General features: G+C 51.5%; 1 protein-coding gene across 3 annotated transcripts; it reads left to right on the top strand.

Annotated features, from left to right (window-relative positions):
- Positions 1 to 204: 204 nt before the first annotated feature.
- Positions 205 to 19,159, top strand: SPACDR (sperm acrosome developmental regulator). 3 transcript variants are annotated; one of them, XR_006964093.1, is made up of 6 exons: positions 205 to 1,231; positions 1,413 to 1,736; positions 4,828 to 5,103; positions 9,345 to 9,473; positions 15,134 to 15,354; positions 18,975 to 19,159. XR_006964093.1 is itself a non-coding variant. In XM_047089613.1 (4 exons), exons 1-3 carry the CDS (start codon positions 1,178 to 1,180, stop codon positions 5,059 to 5,061), a joined length of 612 nt encoding a protein of 203 aa, XP_046945569.1. In that variant the 5' UTR covers positions 205 to 1,177; the 3' UTR covers positions 5,062 to 5,103; positions 9,345 to 10,019. The 3 variants fall into 3 exon arrangements, 2 of the variants coding, with proteins under 2 accessions (XP_046945569.1, XP_046945568.1); XM_047089613.1 differs by lacking the exons at positions 15,134 to 15,354; positions 18,975 to 19,159 and having other exon boundaries at positions 9,345 to 10,019; XM_047089612.1 differs by lacking the exons at positions 9,345 to 9,473; positions 15,134 to 15,354; positions 18,975 to 19,159 and having other exon boundaries at positions 207 to 1,231; positions 4,828 to 6,017.
- The last annotated feature ends 220 nt before the right edge of the window (positions 19,160 to 19,379 follow it).

The following is a 19,379-nucleotide window of genomic DNA, read 5'->3' as shown; positions in this document are numbered from 1 at the left end:
AGGCTGTGGGCTCCCTTAGAGATCTTGTGCAGACTGGGAAGGTTTGAATGTGGCTCAGACAGAGTGGTCGGAAAAAGAGTTGTGGAAGGGGGTGAGGGGAGGGTGGGGAAGCCAGTGGCCTGGGTCCTGGGAAGGGGCAGGCAGGCAAGACAGAAGGAGTGGAGGGGGGAGGAGGGGGCGTCAGCCCACGTGCTGGGGGGGGGCAGGGAAACAATGAGGCCTTTGGTAATTGTGCAGGATCCACCCCCAGCTTCCCAGCGTGTCCCCTCTGCGGGCTGGATCCCGGTGGTGGCTTGGGGGCGGGGCCGGGGGCCCTGAATGGGCCCCTTGTCTCAGCGCTGGGTGTGGGCCAGGCTCCCCGGGCACACGGTGCCCTCGCCAGGCCTGGCTGGCCTCTGTGGCTTCCACCCCCAGCTGGCTGAGGACGGGCCCTGTGGGTGAGCAGGCCCCTCCCTGAGAGCCTGGGCTGGGCTCCCATCCCAGGCTGCAGAGACAGGTAGAGAGAAGGACCCCATCTAGTGGGGAAGGGGGAGAAGCAGCAGCCAACTGTCTCAGAGCACCCTGACCCCAGACTAAAGGGGACCTGTGGAGGGAGAGTGGGACACTGGAGGCCGACCCAGGTTGGACTTCCCACCCTTTGGCTCCCTGCATTTATGACCTTGGGCAGGTTCTTTGTTTTTTTCTGAATCTCAGCTTCCCTACGGGTAAAATGGCTCTGACAGTAATACCTACCGGAAGGGTTGCTGTGATGATTGCATGACATCATACCTGGGAAATGCCCAGTGAGTATCAGGTGCTCAATAAATGTTAGCTTCCCTTCCCTGGACCTGGGGGAAGGAGAACTGAGGGTTCCGGGATTGGTTCCGGGGATCCTGGAAGGGCCTCGGGGGGTGGGGTCAGGGGTAGGTAGGCTCTCACAATGGGCTAGAACTCTGCCTTCCTCTGAGTTCTCATCCACTTTGACTCCTCTCCCTGTCTCAGGGAGGGGAGGAAAGGCTTAGGATGAGTTGTCGGTGAAAGTTTTCCCCCTAGATTCTCCATTTCTTTCTTCTTGGCTGCACTTGAAGCTTCCAAGAGACCCCTTAGGTGGTGGCCACTGGTCTGCAGCCTGGTCCCCTCCACCCTTTGTACCAAATGCTTGTCCTGCCCCCTACTTGGTGCTTGTGTATTGGGAGAAATGGCGGTGGTTATGAGGTTCTTCCGATGGATTTGGCGAAAGATTACTTGCTGGGTGAGTTTCAGAGAATGCTCCATCCTCATGACATGCTGGGGTTGGAGGTGCTGCTCCTGGAGGTCACGGGAACCCATCTGGGGAGGAGGCCGGGACACCTATTGCCCCTTTCCTTCTGTGCTTGCCTTTCTGCCGACCACTGTGCCCCTCTTGTCTTTCCTCTCCCTGTCTTGGTTCTTAGGTTTTCTTCTGGAAACAAAAAGCTAAGTCAACCTTCTTGGAACACCATGATTCCCAGAAAAGTGTATTGAAGGTGGAGAAGACTCCCAAGGTGGTTGAGACTTTCAAGTTGGTTGAGCCCTGCAAAGAGGCTAAGATTTCCAAGATGGTGGAGTCCCCCGAGGTGGCTGATGCCTGCGAGTTGGCCAAAGCAACAGATAGGGCTAAGGTGGAGCCGGGTCATAGGGCCCGATCCCTGCTGCAGCTGCCCCGGACAGCTGTCAAGTCTGTCTCCATGCTCATGGTCTCGGCCCTGCAGAGCGGCTGGCAAATGTGCAGCTGGAAGGTTAGCACCATATTTCCCTAGTTCCCAATGGTCCTCCCACCCTCCCAGAGCCCCTATGACTCATTCCTCCCTCCCATCACTTGTTCAGCATTTATTTTGTGTGCCTTTCCTAAGTGCCAGGCACTGAGGCAGGCAACCGAGAATACAAGGTGAACAGGACTAAGGGAGCCAAGGGAGCTACAGACAAGGTCATAGGCATTGCGGGTTCAGTGTCTTAAGGGTGTGACATGGGAGGTCAGTGGTCTGCGGGAGCCCAGGGAAGGGACATCTCATCCAGACCTGGGAAGTCAAGGAAGGCCTTCCTAGAAGAAGACAGGGTGAAACTGAGGCCTGAAGGATTGGGCCTGCCTCAGATGGGTTGAGGAGGGAGTGGGGGGAGCATTCCATGAAGACAGAATAGCAAGTGGGCTGGGGTAGGGAGGTGCTGGCCCAAGGTGATGGGTATGGGCAATCCTAGGGCCAAGGGCCAACTTGTGCAAGGCAGAGTGAGTGGCCATCTGTGGAGTTTGGCTTTGACCCTAAGAGCAATGGGAGCCCTTGTACGATCAGATTTTAATTTAGAAAGCTTGCCTGCTGTCATATGTGGTAGCTATTCTGGAAACGGTTGGATAGTTTCTTATGAAACCGAACATGTAATTATCTTATGCCAAGCAATTGTACTCTTGGGCATTTATTCTAGATAAATGAAACTATGTGCACACAAAAATCTCTACATGAAAGGTTCCTAGCAGCTTTATTTATAACAGCCCAAACCAACCCCAGTGTCCTTCACTGGATGAACGGTTAAACTGTGATATATCCATACTGTGGACTACTTCTCAGCCATAAAAATAAATAAATTATTGAAGTAGATGAGTCTCAGGAATTAGTCTGAGTGAAAACAACCAATCCCCAAAGGTTATAGCTATACTGTATAATTCTATTTGTATTATATGTCACTCTTGAAATAACAAATTTTAGAAATGAAGACTCGATTCCTGGTTTAGTGCTTGCCAGAGATTAGGGTTTGGCGGTGGGGGGGGGGCGGAGGTGGCGGGGAGGTAGGTTGTTTATAAAAGGGCAACATGAGGAATTCTTTTTTTTTTTTTTTTTTTAAATTTTTCAACGTTTATTTATTTTTGGGACAGAGAGAGACAGAGCATGAACGGGGGAGGGGCAGAGAGAGAGGGAGACACAGAATCGGAAACAGGCTCCAGGCTCTGAGCCATCAGCCCAGAGCCCGACGCGGGGCTCGAACTCACGGACCGCGAGATCGTGACCTGGCTGAAGTCGGACGCTTAACCGACTGCGCCACCCAGGCGCCCCAGAGGAATTCTTGTGATGATAGAAATGTTCTGTATGTTGACTGTGGCCGTTCGATAGGTGAACCTGTGTACGTGAGATAAAATCAGGTAGAATTCAACACACACACACACACACACACACACACACACACAAGTACAAGCAACAGGTGGGGGAGCAGGTGTGTGAATAAGATCAGTGGACTATGGATGTCAGTATCCTGACTATGATGCTATACTGTGGTTTTGCAGGATTTTAATATTAGGGCAAACTGGGTAAAGAATATCTGAGGACTCTGGTATTTCTTGCAATTGCATGTGACTATAATTATCTCAAAGTCAGAAACTTAATTTTAAAGAGGGAAGTGCCTGTGGGCGCCTGGGTGGTGCAGTTGGTTAAGCATCCAACTCTTGATTTTGGCTCATGTCACGATGTCATATTTCGTGAAATTGAGCCCTGCATTGGGGTCTGAATTGATAGTGTGGTGCCTGCTTGGGATTCTCTCTCCCTCTCTCTGTCTGCCCCTCGTCCCCCAATAAATAAATAAAATATTTAAAAATAAAAAATAATAAAAAGGGAAGTGTCTAGATCACTACCAAACCAATTTATTTTGGCCTTAAATGAAGTATTACAGCATTTAATAATAATAATAATAATAATAATAAAGTTCACTTGGCTGCCCTGTGGAGAGAGCAGGTCAGAAAAGGACTAGAGAAGAGGCAGGATATTTAAGAGGTAGAACTGTTGGGGCACCTGGGTGGCTCAGTCAGTTAAGTGTCTGACTTTGGCTCAGGTCATGATCTCGTGGTTCTTGAGTTCAAGCCCTGCATTGGGCTGTCTGCTGTCAGCACAGAGCCTGCTTCGGATCCTCTGTCTCCCTCTCTCTGCCCCTCCTCTGCCTTGTACATGTGCGCTCTCTCTCTCTCTCTCTCTCTCTCTCTCAAAAATAAACATTAAAGATTTTTTTTGGGGGGGAGCACCTGGGTGGCTCAGTCGGTTGGGTGTCCAACTTCCACTCAGGTCATGATCTCACGGCTTGTGAGTTAGAGCCCTGCGTCGGGCTCTGTGCTGACAGCTCAGAGCCTGGAGCCTGCTTCAGATTCTGGGTCTACCCCCCCCCCCGCTCTGTCCCTCCCCCACTCATGCTCTGTCTCTCAAAAATAAATAAACATTAAGAAAATTAAAAAAACAATTTTTTTAAGAGGTAGAATTGTTGCACCAGCTGGTTGACTGGATGATGGTGAAGGGAGAGAGACAGAAGTCAGAGCAGGCTGGAGCCATTCACTGGGATGGAGAATGAAGGAGCAAGAGCACACTCAGGGGAGCAAGTAAGGAGTTTAGGGCGTTGGGACAAGATGAGTTGAGATGCCAGTAGGACATCTGCACGGAGGTATCTAGGAGGCAGTGGGATATACAGGCCTGGAGGTGAGGAGGGAGCTCTGGACTGGAGATAGAGATCGGGTGCCATTCTGACCTTCATTTGAACACAATCCCCATGAAGCCCTAGTGAGGACTCCAAGGTGAGTCAGACATGGTCCCTGTCTTTCAGGAGCTCACATTGTAGTGTAGAAGGCAGACAGGTGCACAGAACAAACAGTGTACGAAATGCCACAAGATGGGCCAAACATAAGGGTGGAGACAAAGACCATCCAGTGCAGTCTGGGAAGGCTTCCTGAAGGAGGCAGTGCCTGAGCGAGGTCCGACGGAGGAGGTGGAACTAGACAGGCGGTTGCTGTTTATCTGGCAGTGATTCCAGCAGCGGTTTCTTCCTAGACCGAGCTACTTATGCACATTTCTCTCTCTTTCATAGTCATCTGTGAGTTCTACCTCCATTTCCTCCCAAATGAGGTCTGGGTCCCCAGTGGATACGTCGGAAGCTGAGATGCTGCGGGAAGTGTACCTGATACTGTGGGTCATTCGGAGACAACTGCGACAGCTGGCCCGCAGGCAGGAGAGGCGGAGGCGGCGCCACATCCGGGCCCACACTGGCTCCCAGCCTGACACGGCTCAGGGCCTGAAACAGGATGCCCGGAGTCCCCTTTAGGGGGGAACCCCACATCCTCAAAAAGCCCCACCTCAGTCTTAGGTAAGGTTGATAGGAGAGGTTAGGACAGCAGGCCAGGAGTTGTGTGTGAGAAGTTTTCATACTGTCACCTCTCTCATCGGGAGCCTAAGCCCAGGTGTGGGGTCCCACTTATTCCCCTTCATTCCATTTATTCAATTTGTAAAAAAAACAAAAAACAAAAAACAAAAAACAAAAAAAACAAAAACAAATTATCAAAAGTTGGGAAATAAATATCAGATATTTCTGAGTAAATGGAGAGTGTGTTTGTGGATAGCCAGAAGCAATGAGGGGAACTCGGAGGGGGCACCTCAGGTCCTGCCCCAAATATGCGTGGGAGAAATTTGTGGGCTTGGGGGAGGGGGCTTTGGGGGGATCAACACATCCAGGCCCTAGGCCCAAACCCACCTCCAGGGGCTGAATTGCCTTTGGCAACCCTGCCAGGCCGGGAGTGCAGCAGCACCCTTACAGAGACACGCCACCTCGCATCAGGTCCTGAGCCCATGCTCTCCCGGGCAATCTTACAAGATGGGTGTTTTGCAGAGGTTAAGTGGGTTGTGTAAAGCCGGAGGGCAAAGATCTGCTGGAAACTGCGGGCTCCAGCGGCCAGCGCACTGACGAGGCCCTCTGGCGCTCGAGGGCTCCGCCGCAGAGAGGTTGGTGGGTCCGAAGACTCCTACCCGGGAGCCGGACACGCGACGATGGGGAAGGCACGCAGGCCCAGCTGGCCGCGCCCCTGCCGAGAGCGGCGCAAAACTACACCTCCCAGGGTTCCCAGCGGTGCCACGGGAGGGGGCGGGGGCGCGGGGACGCAGGGGAGACCTGGGGTGGTGCGGCGGCTGGGCAAAGGCGCCCCAGGGCCGAGAGTCCTGCTTCCCGGTAGGGTGTCAGCCTGGCGCCCCGGGGCGAACGGCCCGGCGGGAGGCCGAGGCGGTTTGGAGGAGGCTGGGGGGGGGGGTGGTGGTGGCGGGAGGCAAGAGGAAGGAGACCGTGGAACCGCAGGTCCCCTCTCGGACTTAGTCCGCCCTTTTGCTGGTCCACGCGGAGGCGCAGAGGTGGCTCCCCAAGGAAAAGCAGGGATATGTCACAAGTCTGCAAAATTAGGGGATTTCAGTGTTCACGGGCCTTGGGGGTGGCTCGGCGAAGGAGGAAGGGATGACAGCAGAGGCCCCGGGGCGGGGTGGTAGGGGGGAAGGGGAGGAGGAGGGAGGGTGCGGCTGGCTGTGTTGCTAGGTCTTGCTCACGTAGAGGTTAGTCGTGAATAGGCGGTGGGCGTGAGCAAAGCGGGGATTGGGGGATAGGGGGTGGGCTGGGGGTAGTGAGGAGCAACCGGGAGGGTTGCTGGAAGCACCCAATTCACTAGAAGAGTCAGCAAACTACTCCCCTCACCGCTTCCGGATCCCTCACTGCTCTGGAGGACTTGGGCCCCCTTGCTGGGAATCCGGGGCATCTTTCCCAAAAGTCGGGAACTGCACCTGGCTGCCCAGTCCTATAGCTCTGCTACCCTGAGCCTATTAGCTGTCCGCCGCACCTCAACCTTTACAGCCACAGTGATACCAGCCACCACTTATTAAGCACCTATGGCAACTATTTTTTATGTCCTGTTCTAAGTAATTCTCATAGCAGCTTTATGATGAGGTATTATTGCTTCCGTTTTTTGTAAGAGAAACCAGGGACAGAAGGGTCATGTTTAATAAGATCATGCCGCTTTCATTGATCCAATTAATGAGTCCAGCTCAGAGGGGACATGTAACATACATGTTAAACATACACACACATACCTGTTACACTGCAGGTGTTCAGTGCATTAAGTGACTTCACTGGCAATCTGTCTGGACTTTAGTTAGCATGAAGTCAAAACCTGTTTTCAAGTGTGGCCTCAAAACGGGCTGATACACAGTGGCTCATTTCTGGAACTTTCAATTACCAGTTATTCCTCACATCTCCCTATGTGCCAGGAACCATTCTGGACCTGAATGGCATTGGTACAGGGTCTGTGTCCAGAGGTTGGAATGGTTGCCTCACTGTTTAAGATTCAGGATCAGCCCCTCCAAGTCCTCTTCCTACTGGGGACCTTAAGGTTTCAGTGAGAGGGTGGTGGAGCAGGGTTAAGGGTGCCCCTGGGGGTCACTGGCAAATAGCCTTGCAAGTAGCTACAGGCCCAGGAGCCATTCCAGCCTTGAGCCTGTGGGCTTGTGGGAAGGAATACTGCTCTCATTTTTCTTTGGCTTCTTTAACATCCTGGGAGTGGGAGGGGAGGAAAGGAAGAAGGTGAGTTCAGCCAGCAGCCAAGGGAGCTGTTTGCACCTCCCACCACTCTCTCCCTCCCCAGACATGATGGAGTCCTGTCTTGACTTGGCCAAACAGGGGAACAGAGACTTGCTTGAGAGAAAGGGGCGGGATGGAAGACAAGTCCACAGAACTTGCTTTTCCCAGATGTCTCAGTGCACCCAAGTGGCTTCCTTCCTCCAAATCCTAAATAATCCAGCCTAGAGCCCTGGAGAGGAACTTCCCAATGGGGAGGGAAGCAGAAGTAATCTCCTGGGGGTAGTGATTTGTGGGGAAGGATGCTTACTCACCCCAGCCCTCTCCTGGCAAAAAGAAGTGTGGGACAGAGTGACCTCCACAGAAATCTGCCTCCTGATGACAGTCTTGTGAAAAACTCCCACCTTGGACACCCTGCCCTCCCATCCCCATCAGACCCCAGGCCCTTCTCCTCCATCAAATCTGTTCCACCCCATGAGGCAGATGTGGTAGGACTAGGGATAGTCTGAGTTGGGACCACCGTCCTTCTTTCTTTTCAAAGCTTACCCATCCTATTAGAAGGGCCCTGGGAATTTGGGCAGCAAAATGAGAGTGCTGGTCCCACATGCCCTTGCTCTCTGCCCCATCTCCCCTTCTCCTCCAAGATCATCGGATTTCCTGAAGATTCCAAATCCTTTGTCCAGCTCCGCCACACAGCAAAACGTGTCACACCCCTGCAGAAACCTTCCAGTAGTTTTCAATCATTCTTGGAAGAAAATCCAAACTGTTCCCTTTGTCTAAAATGCCCTTCTCTCAGATCTTGGCACGGTGGGCTCCTTGCCAGTCTGGATTCTGTACAAATGTCACCACGTCTTCAGGAACCCTTTCCCTGACAACCTAGAGATCAGGAGACACCCACCGTCTTGGCCATCTTCTGCCTTTCACCATGCTTTATCTTTACCTAGTACTTAACAGTATCTGAAATTATATTTATTTACCAGTGTACTTGCGAGGCAGCTGTGAAATGCATGGGAAGTGGTTTAAACTAACACTTCCTGGATGTGTGACCTTGGGTGAATCTGTTAACCTCTCTGAGCCTTGGTTTCCTCATCTGTAAAATGGGGAAAGCAGTTGTACCTGTATCACAGGGTTGTCATGAAGATTCAGGAAGTGATGCTCAGCACAGTATAAGGACTCAATAAATGTAGGCTGTTATTATTATGATAACAGTTAAGAGTGACAGTGTATGGTTACCATCCCCATGGCCCCAAACAGTACTGAATAAAACAGAAAGTAAACCTTCACCTATTATGTGGGAAGCACACTCCCACCAGCTGTCTTGTGGGCGCCATGCCATTTTGGAAATGACCAAGAATGCCATGTGCAGCGAGTACCAGGAAGAGCACTTGACAGAGAGTCAAAAGCCATTGGTTCTGGACTCAGTGTTGTTACCACTTCACCGCAGGACTTGGGCTGGTCACCTTTCTTCACTGGGCCTCAGGCTCTTCCAAGAAAATAATGGATTGAAGCAACTGATTGCTGTGCTCCCTGCCAGCTTCCAGGGGTTCTGCTTTGAGTCCTGTGCTCTCTTTATCCACCACATAGCCTTCAGGGTTGGGGAGACACATGGTGCCTTCAACTTCCCTCAACCTTGTTTCCTAACAGGCCAAAGCTGCCGCGAAGAGAGTTGAACCCAGGGAAAACATTCTTGGTTTAAACCTTTGAACCCAGAGACAAAAGGTTTAAACCTTTTCTTGGTTTAAACCTTTGAACCCTGGACACCAGATCTTCTTTTCACCCATGTCACTCTCCCTGCTTCACCCTCATCCGCTGTCATATCTGAGCCCTGAGGAAGGAGAGCCAGCCCTCACTTCCCCTACAGGCACGAAGGCTTTGGCCTCAGTTATTCTCAGACATGCAGACAGGGTGTGTGTGTAGCTGCATGTACACAGATGTGTGTGCCTGTATGTACTTGCGGGTATCTGTAGCTATATTTTCACTTGTTTCCATTTTTCCCTCAGGAGCGGCAAGACTGAGATTAACTGAAGGAGAAGATTGTACATCCCAGGGCTGAAAATGCTGTCTGCCCCTTGCTGGAGCTGCCTATCTGTCCCGTGGGGTCATTCTGGGGTGCTGGGAATGGCCTAAGGGTAGGGATCTCCTCTTCCCTTCTTAGACCTCTTTGTTTCACGAGTTGAGCCCTCCTGTCCCACACCTGTCTGCCCACCTCACCTGGGATGCTGTATCCCTGCGAAAGCTGAGTCGTGGCCTGTTTCCCTTTCCCTCAGTGCCTCCTGCAGTGAGTGGCTGTAGAGGGGCGGGTTTTGCAAGACAGGCTCAATGTTTTGTGTTGAAGGAGTCTGTGCAAGGGCACAACTGAGGTGTGACAGTGGCTGGCCCAAGCTGGGACAGATGAGGCCCTAAGAAGGCTGGACCCCAGGATGCAGGGGCAGGTCTGTACTACCCTTCTCTGGCTTTCTCTCTGCCTCTACATTTACCCATGTGGTAAAAATAGGCCCAGCTCTTTTTCCTTTATTTATATGCTCTGACAGGTTTTTCGGCTGGGTTATGGGTCCTTTCTAGAGGCCCACAGAGTTTAATATCGAATTTAAGAGCCTTAACTCTGGAGCCAGACTACCAGATTTTAAGTCCTGGCTCTACCACTTACCAGCTGTATGGCCTTGGGCAAGTTACTTAACCTCTCTGTGTCTCTGTCACCTCATCTGCAAAATGGAGGTAATGTAGGAATGTTGTGAGGATTTAATGAATTAATGCACAGAAAAATCTTAGAATAGTACTTGCCACATAGTATGTGCTGAATACATGTTTGTTTTTATTATTATTTCTTATTGATACCTAGAAGCTCTTTATATATCAAGGGCATTAAGCCTTTCTGTGATATGAGTTGCAAATGTTTTAACACAATCCTCTTTTTTAACTTTTTATTTTGAAAGAATGTGGATTCACATGCAGTCATCAGAAATAATATAATGTTGAGTGCCTATATACCATTTATTCAGCTTTCCCACATAGAGATGGCACTTTTTAAAAAATTACTTGACATATATTTAATTTCTTAAAGTTTATTCATTACTGATGTGAGATCTTATGGTATTTGTCTTTCTCTGACTTATTTCACTTAGCACAATGACCTTAAAGTCCATCCATGGTGTCACAAATGGCGGGATTTCCTTTCTTTTTGTGGAATAATATTCCATCATATATATTGGATGAAATCCAATCCCTTTACCTCAGCTGGTCCATCAGTGAGCTTCAGGTTTCTTCCATGTCTTGACTATTGTAATGTTATGATGCGGGCGCCTGGGTGGCTCAGTCAAACATCCAACTCTTAGTTTTGGCTCAGGTCATGATCTCACGGTTGGTGAGTTCAAGACCTGCATCAGGCTCTGCTCTGACAGCGTGGAGCCTACTTGGGATTCTCTCTCTGCCCCTCCCCTGCTCACTTTCTCTCTCTCAAAATAAATAAATAAACATGAAAAAAATAATGTTATGATGAACCTGGGGGTGCAGATACCTTTTTGAGTTAGTGTTTTTGTTTCTTCTTCAGATAAATCTCCAGAAGTGGGATTGCTGGATCACATGGTAGTTCTATTTTTAATTTTTGAGAAACCTCCATACCATTTGCCATAGTGGCTGCACCAAGTGACATTCCCACCAGCAGTGCACAAGTGTTGTGTTTTCTCCACACCCTCACCAACACTTATAATCTCTTGTCCTTTTAAAAATGTGTTTTAATGTTTATTTTTCAGAGAGACAAAGAGAGACAGAGTGTGAGTGGGGGAGTGGCAGAGAGAGAGAGAGGGAGACAGAATCCAAAGCAGGCTCCAGGCTCTGAGCTGTCAGCACAGAGCCCGACACAGGGCTCCAACTCATGGACTGAGAAATCATGACCTGAACTGAAGTTGGACGCTTAACTGAGCCACCCAGGAACCCCTCTTGTCTTTTTGGTGGCAGACATTCTAACAGGTATGAGCTTATTTACTCTTATTTTTCACCAAACAAATACAGTTTTGAAATTTTACATGGGGTTAGAGAGATCTTTGCGGTGCAACTTGGAGTACGTCGTCTCTTCATGTAAGTCCTTTTCAGGGTGTCCTGTAGCCCTTAGGATGAAATCCAATCCCCTTACCTCAGCTCCTGGCGGTGGTCCCTGTCCACCTGCCTGACCTCATCTCTCTGGGTTTCCCCTTGCTGTCACTTCCAGTGTACTTGGTTGGTTTCCATTTATTTCCTCCTGCCCCTGGGCCTTTGCAGATGCTGATTCTTCAGTTTTGAAAGTTGTTCCCCCACATTCTTCACCTGGCTTGCTCCCATTCCCCCTTCAGAGCTTCTCTCCCCCTCCCTCAGAGAAGCCTTCCCTGAGTCCCCGCCCCCTCCCTGGGCAGTGTCCCAGGGTCCCAGGCTTACCTTAGCACAGTGCCCCTCACGCAGAGGTGTTCAATGGATGTTTGGGGTAGGGAAGGCTGACTCATTGGGTATGCACTACTTGGTCCTGGCCTGTCCACTCGATGGGCTTCAGGGTTCAGACTCACTCCCTTTGGGGTCCTGCCTTTGGCTCCCTGACTGTGCTCCCCTCCCAAAGAAAACCTTCAAGACCCAGAAGCAAGCAGGGAGAAACACAAAGCCTGGGGCTAGAAGGGAGAGCCAGGGGAGATTAAGCACTGTCCAGACGGGTTGTTGACTCCTTGTCTCAGGTCTACCCCACAGAAAGTGGGGGTTCAGAGGTGACCAGGGAGAAGCCCGGTGTGAAATAGACAGAAATTGGGAGTCACAGGTGAGAACTCTCCTCGTCCCTAACAGCCTACTCAGATTTGTTTTTTCCCTCACCACACTGTCCTTTACCTGCTCTCCTCTCCACCCCATCCACAGCTGTGGCTCCACTTGTGTGTCCCTGCCCCTGAGGACAGGCTGCCACCCAGGACTTATTGGGGCAATACCTCCAGGCAGTACCGACAGGTGCCGGGGCACCTGTGTGGCACTGCCTCTCCTTTCTCCTCTCTGATGGCCCTGCCTCCATCCTTTTCTGTGTCCTTCCCTCCTCCCATTCTCTGGTGAATGTCCAGGAGACTCTGGAGCCAATCAGGGAGAAGTCAGGATCTTCCACTCTCGACGTGAGCGGGAGCAAAGGAAGTAGGGGTCAGCACCACACAAGGTGGCTTCTCAGTCCCTTCCTCATGAACTCTCTGAGCAGAGAACCTGGCACCCAGCAAAATCAGTCCCCTGAACCCAGGGCAGTGTGGGAACGGGACTCAAAGCCCTCTCCTGTACCTTTTCAGGCTTCACGGAGTGCCGGGGTTGACTTCTAGAGACAAGCAAAACCCTCAGGGGGCAGATAATTAGCAGTGCACAAGAGATACAGCCAACTCAGAAAAACCCATCCTTCCTAGCTGTGTGACCTTGAGCAAGTGAGTTAACCTGTCTGAATCTTACTTTCCTTATCTGGAAAATACAGTAAATACTTAATGTCACACGGCTGCATGAATGTGAAGTGCCTTGCACAGGGCTTGATACATGGTGAATTGGCAGCAGGTGAATAGGTCTTCTAAACACACCAGAGAAGTGGTTCTCAGGGTGTGGTGCTAGACCAGCTGTACTAGCCGCACCCTGAAAATGGGTAGAAATGTAGACTCTCAGGCCCTACCCCAGACCCACTGAATCAGAATCTCTGAGGGCGGGTCCCACCCATCTGTTTTAACAAGACAGACGAAGTTTGAGAACCACTGCCATATTGAGCGGGAATGCAGACCATTAGATTCCGAAGCTTTCAGACACATCAGAATCACCTGGGAACTCGTTAAAAATACAGATTCTGGGGCACCTGGTGGCTCAGTCTGTTGAGTGGGCAACTTCAGCTCAGGACGTGATCTCCTGGTTCCTGAGTTCGAGCCCCACATGGGGCTCACTGTTGTCAGCACAGAGCTCGCTTCAGATCCTCTGTGCCCCTCGCCTGTCTGCCCCTCCTCTGCTTGTGAGGGGCAAAATAAATAAACATTGTGGTGCCTGGGTGGCTCAGTCGGTTAAGCATCTGACTTCAACCCAGGTCATGATCTCATGGTTTGTGAGTTGGAGCCCTGCCTTGGGCTGTGCTGACAGCCTGGAGCCTGCTTCAGATTTTATGTCTCCCTCTCTCTTTCTGCCCCTCCCCCGCTCACACTCTGTCTCTCTCTCTCTCTCAAAAATAAATAAACATTAAATTTTCTAAATAAACATTAAAAAGGAGAAAAATAATACAGATCCCTGGCCTCAAAGCCAGGATTGAAGTGAGGCCTGGGAATTATATTTTAACCTGAGATGGGTTGGATGGGAGGGCCATGCACCAGAAGCTGCCCTGGGGAAAGGTCATGGAAGGCCCCTTGGGTAGTTGAAGGCTCCAGCCTGGGGTCCTGGGGACTTCCTTTGGGTGGGAAAGGTGATATAAAGCTGGAAACTGAAGGAATTTGCACTTTACCCTGAAGTCACTGAGGAAAGGGGAGGAAGGGTACACAATGAAGGCAGTGCGTGCCAAACCTGGCTACCGGCCCAACCCCGTGACGTCACCCCACAACCCCTGAGGCCCTGGCCGCCCCGGGGGTCTCTGCCGCCTCCTCCCGCGGTCCGACTGGTGTAGGTGCGGGGAGACCCGGCCCCAGGGCACCAAGCTCCGGGTGGGATGTCCGGGTGGAACGACAGTGCGGCACCAAGCCGGCCGCCGAGCTGGGGGACCTGCGCGATCCGCCACCTCGCTCTCCTGAGCTCCAGGTGGCGCTGGCGTGCGCGGACGCCCGATCCGCCGAGGCTTTGCCACCGCCCTCTCGCCGCTCCTCTCTCGGCCCCAGGGTAGGAGCTGGCAGCGGCCTGGAGGGGCGGCGGCCACGGCGGCGGAGGAGCGGGAGGGCCTCCTGACAGTGTCCGCGAACAGGGAGGCGTCCCTGTGTGAGCCTCAGACCCGAGCCCCTGCCCCTCCTCGCCGCGGCCCCTACGGAGCCCCTGCCCTGTGTCCTCGGGGTCCGCCCACCGTGGTAACTTCGGCCGTTGGACACTGGTTCCACCGGACAGTTAATTTCTAGTTAAAACAATTCCGGGCTTGGGTTGAGCGTCTTGAGGCTTGATTTCGGCTCAGGTCTTGATCCCAGGGTTCTGGGATCGAGCCCCTCGCTCCAACCCCCCACCCCTCCACACCCCCAGCTCTCTCTCTCGCGCGCGCGCGCGCTCTCGAATAAAGCCAAGACAACAACACAACACACACACACAGACACACACCCCTTCTCAACAAGCTAGTGAAACCTGTCCCCTGCCCGGGAACAGCTAGCCTCTCTCGCCCTCTTGCTCTACTGTTCTTGCTGCCATGTCCACCATCACCGGAGCTCGCACTTCATGCCCAACAGAGCTTTGCATCCATCACCTCATTTAGTCCTGAAGGCAGACCGTCTCTTAGGCCCTCAGGCCATCACTGCTGGTTTCCAAATCAGTAAATTGTGGTTTAGAGGAGTTCAGTAACACCTCTAAGATCCCACAGTTAGTGATATTGGATGTCACTGATCACTGCTTTCCCCATTTCCCTGACTGAACCTAGGGGCCCCTCCTCCTTCTCTCTCCGTCCTTCAGGGCCAACGGTTACTGTTGTGTAGGTGGTGCACTGCACAACTCTACAATCAACAGACATGTATGGAACCATTAGGGCAATTTTTCACCACATAGCAGTAAAGGGCTTCAGGAAAGGGGCACATTTTTCTAATTTGCACAAAATTGCCTTGTGGGCTGCCCCAGTGTCCCTGCACCTTCTCTCCAAGTTTGTTCCTCCTCTTCCCAGCAGGTGCATCTGCCATCCTACACCGAATTTGGCTTTCTACAGGACCATGGAGGTCTTCATAGAGCCTGGCCCAAGGGATCTACTCTCTTCTGATGGATAGTGCCCTGTGACATGACCTGATGCTGCTCCTCAGGGGGACCTGTACCTGTTAACAAGTACATGCTTACATGTGTGTGTGTTGGGGGTCACCTCATCGGCCAAAGCATAACTACCCCTTGCAGGTGAGAGTGTCTTGTAAGCAAGATGAGATTTTCCTGGTGGGATTTCTGGGGAGTACAGGATAAGTGGATGAGCCCTATGAACCAGGCATGTTGATCCTCCAAGCTGATATTATAAGGGCTATGAAGAGGACTCCCCCCCACCCTCCCAGAACCACACTGGGCACCCTGCAGATTTGAGAGTGGGCAGAGAAGATCTGGAGAGGATGGATATGGTCTCAGGAACATCCAGCTCACTGCATGGATGCCTCCAGCGCCAAGTGGGGCAGAGATGATGCTGGGAGTGGAGTGATAGAAGCTGGCCTAGGATCTAGAGAAGAGGAAGAGAAGGATATGGAGGACCAGTCTCTTGGAAGTGGAGGAGGGGAGAGATATCTAGGCTGCATTGGGTAAGGGGAACACCCTGAGCTGGGACCACTGGCCTGAAGGTAGAGAAGGAAGAGGAGATTTTGATCAGATTGGGGAACCCTGGTCTTGGTGCCCAATGTCCCAGCTTAGCTTCGGGCCATGGTGGGGCTCTTTTGGAATGATGGCTTCCCATTCCAGGGCTTCTCCTGTTCCTCCATTTGACCTGTGCCCTGTGTTACCTCAGTTCCTTGCTCACTGGATGACTCCCAAAGCACAGAGCTTGCTCCTGGCAGGAGATCTGACCTGCTCCACCGCTCCAGCTCTCACTGCACCCACTTTATGCTTCTAGGGTTTTCTCTTTTGCCAAGAAGCAGTTGATCTCCAGCATCCATCCTCAGACCTGCCACTTTTAAGTTGCATCAGGATACTCGCTGCTTCCTGAGGCGCCTGGTAGGCCTGGCTGGTTGGACACATCTATCCAGTCATCCTGAATTGCCACTCCTGGCTGGGGGCTGGCTGGGGAGACTGCCATGGCTGGTGGGGAGGGGAGATGCTAGAGTCCTGGGGAGAAGTGAGAGTCTTGGGAAGGAGAGAGGAAGGCGCTGGTTGCAGGAGATGCCAAGGGGAGGGGACCAGCCCCTGGGTGGTGGCAAAAGACTGAACTGTGTGTGTGTGTGTGTGTGTGTGTGTGTGTGTGTGTGTGGAGTTTGGGGGAGGGGATGTATTGCCTGGAACAGAAGCTGCTCAGAGATCAACTAATATAGTACCTCCACCTTTAATAATGAGAAGACTAAGGCCTAAAGAGGAAAGAGATGGTGTTGCTGGAGGGGGTGGGGGTGGGGGGGAGTCCTTTGGCTTCTGGACCCAGGCCCAGTCCTCTCTGGGATGTGAGTCCCTCCTATTCCTCTCTCTGTCCCTAAGCGTGGACTATGGACCTGGGGCAGCAGATGTGATATCTGTGCCCACAGGCACATCTTTGGCGACAGCAGTGTGGAAGGCCTCTTTCTCTGCCAAGTTCACTTCCTGCTGGACTACCTGGTTCCTGCTTGTGGCCCTTCCATCCCTCTAGCCTAGAACCAACCCAATTCCAGATCTTTGCTCAGCTCATTGGTGCCAGAGCAACACGCCTTTCTTCAGCCTAGGATGCAGATAGGAAATGTGCTGGGCATTTGGGGATTTTCTTGGGTTAAGGACTGACACAGTGCATGGCAGAGAGGAGCTTGTCAGGGGTGGGGTGGGGGCTGGGTCCTAATTCCTAGGGCTCTGCTAGCAGCCCAGGTTTTGGTCTCCTAAAACTCAGTATCTAAGGCCTCAGTTTCTTGAGCACGCTTCCTGGTTGCCATGGTTGCCTGATGCTTTGGACATGATCAGTGACCAGCTGTGTGGCCACTCCCTGGACCTTGAGATGTTGGAGGCCGTTGGATGGGCATTGCTGGACAGAGACCCTCACCATTAACTTCTTCACACAAGACTTCCCCTAATGGTCCCTCCCTCTGTGCTGATATGGCCCCCATCCCTTTCCCTACATGGAGGGACCCCAGTGAGTCATTCCTCTATAATGCCAACACCAGGCTTCCCTCCCCAGTGCCTCCAATACACCACCTGTCTATCTCCCGCGTCCCACTCTTCTTCCTCCTGTCTTTACCTGTTTCCCTTGGTAACTCTCTGGAGCCTGGGGAAGCCTTCTCAGGACAAGATGGTCCTTCATGACCAGATCCTTCTCACCAAGGGGCCTCCAGTCTCAGCCCCCCAAGGGATGGGGATGCTGCCAAGGTGAGCGTGTGGGTGAGATCCTGGGGAACACGGTGACCCAAGCCCGAGGTGCTGCCCAGACTTTTCCCCCAACTGTATTAGTTTTCTGGGGCTGCCATAACAAGTTACCACACACTCAGTGCCTTAAAACAACATAAATTCATTCTCTCATGGTTCTGGAGGTCAGAAGTCTGAAATTAGTTTCCCTGAGCCAAAATCAAGGTGCAAGGAGAGCTGTGCTCCCTCCAGAGGCTCCGGAGGAGAATCCATTCTTTGCTTTCGTCCAGCCTCTGGTGGCCACTCTGATCTCTCTCACATTGTCTCCTCTTTGCTGCCTCCCTCTTTTAAGGAGACTTGGGATTGGGCCTCATGTCTCTGGGAGGTCATTATTCAGCCTCCTACACCACCCTTCACCCAAATGCACACACTCACAGTTGTTGATCGCTTGGTCTAGGAGCTGTGGAAATCAGCCAGGAAAGGAGTTGAGAAGTAGGAGAGGGCCCAGGACTAGCCCTAGGCCAAAGGCTTAGTAGCTTCTGGGTGGGCCTACCTGGGAGTGGGAGGGGGGAGCAGCAAAGTCTGGGGGGAACTGCCACATTTCTCCCCAAGTTGTACATCCCAAATAGTATTTGCCCAAAGACCTCTTTCATGCCACCTGCCCCACTTGCAGGTTGGGAAGCACTAGGGGTTATGGGTAAGAGCCTGGGTAGTCAGGCCCTGGGGCCAAGGTAGGCTGAGGCATCACCACTTACCAGTTGTGGTTCTCAAAATGTGGGCTAGGGCCAGCAGCATTAACATCATCTGGGAGTTTATTAGAAATGCAATTTCTTTGGGGGAGCGCCTGGGTGGCTCAGTTGGTTAAGCGTCCAACTTCGGCTCAGGTCATGATCTCATGGTTTGTGGGTTTGAGCCTCGTGTCAGGCTCTGTGCTGACAGCTCAGAGCCTGGAGCCTGCTTCAGATTCTGTGTCTCCCTCTCTCTCTGCGCCTTCTTGGCTCATGCTCTGTCTCTCTCTCTCTCTCTCTCAAAAATATATAAACATTTAAAAAAATAATAAAATAAAAATTTTTTAAGTTCAATTTCTTGGGCCATACTACGGACCTACTGGATCAGAAACTCTTTGCTGGAGCCTGGCATTCTGTGTTTTAACATGCCATCCAGGAGATTTTGATGCATTTTTAAAAATGTTTATTCATTTTTGAGAGAGGAGGGGCAGAAAGAGAGGGAGACACAGAATCTGAAGCAGGCTCTAGGCTCTGAGCTGTCAGCACAGAGCCCAACGTGGGGCTCAAACCCACAAACCGTGAGATCATGAGCTGAGCTGAAGTCGGATGCTTAACCGACTGAGCCACCCAGGCACCCCAGCTTTTATTATTATTTTTTTGGCTCAGCATAACCTAGCTAATTCATCCAAGTTGTTGTGTACCAATAGTATGTTCTTTTTGATTGCTGAGTAGCATTTTACAGTATGGATATACGATAGTTTAACATTTATTTGTTTGTTTGTTTGTTTGTTTATTTAGGCTGATAGCAGACAGCCCAATGTGGGGCCGAACTCATGAACCGGGAGATCATGACCTGAGACGAAGTTGGTCACTTAACCAACTGAGCCCCCCAGGTACCTCCATAATTTAACTATTTACCTGGTGAAGGACATTTAGGTTGTTTCAAGTTCTTGGCTATTATGAATAAAGCTGCTATAACCATGTATATGAGTTTTGAAGTGCTCAGGGCTATGGAATTAGCTACCACATTCTGGGGGCCACGGGTGCTTACTGGGTCCATCATTGTTTCTAACGGCTTTTCAGTGGACAGAACTAGGATACACTTTTCAATTTAAACCACAATACACCAGGGGTTCATAAGATACTTCCTAAATTCAATATGGCAGAGAATTTGCATGACATCATTGATTTTATATCTCTTTT

Source organism: Lynx rufus, unplaced genomic scaffold (genome assembly GCF_022079265.1).
Source record: "Lynx rufus isolate CCGP_SWC_20201006 ecotype Redwood Valley unplaced genomic scaffold, mLynRuf1.p SCAF_27, whole genome shotgun sequence".
Lineage (NCBI taxonomy): Eukaryota > Metazoa > Chordata > Mammalia > Carnivora > Felidae > Lynx > Lynx rufus.
The sequence above is the reverse complement of the archived record's forward strand: the minus strand, read 5'-3'. Positions and strand labels throughout refer to the sequence as shown.

Bases quoted from the DNA above. Each gene is read 5' to 3' on its own strand.
- SPACDR (XM_047089613.1), top strand. From the start codon at position 1,178: ATGGCGGTGGTTATGAGGTTCTTCCGATGGATTTGGCGAAAGATTACT. The intron at 1,232-1,412 runs GTGAGTTTCAGA...CTTGGTTCTTAG, and splicing joins GGCGAAAGATTACTTGCTGG to GTTTTCTTCTGGAAACAAAA. The intron at 1,737-4,827 runs GTTAGCACCATA...TCTCTTTCATAG, and splicing joins GGCAAATGTGCAGCTGGAAG to TCATCTGTGAGTTCTACCTC.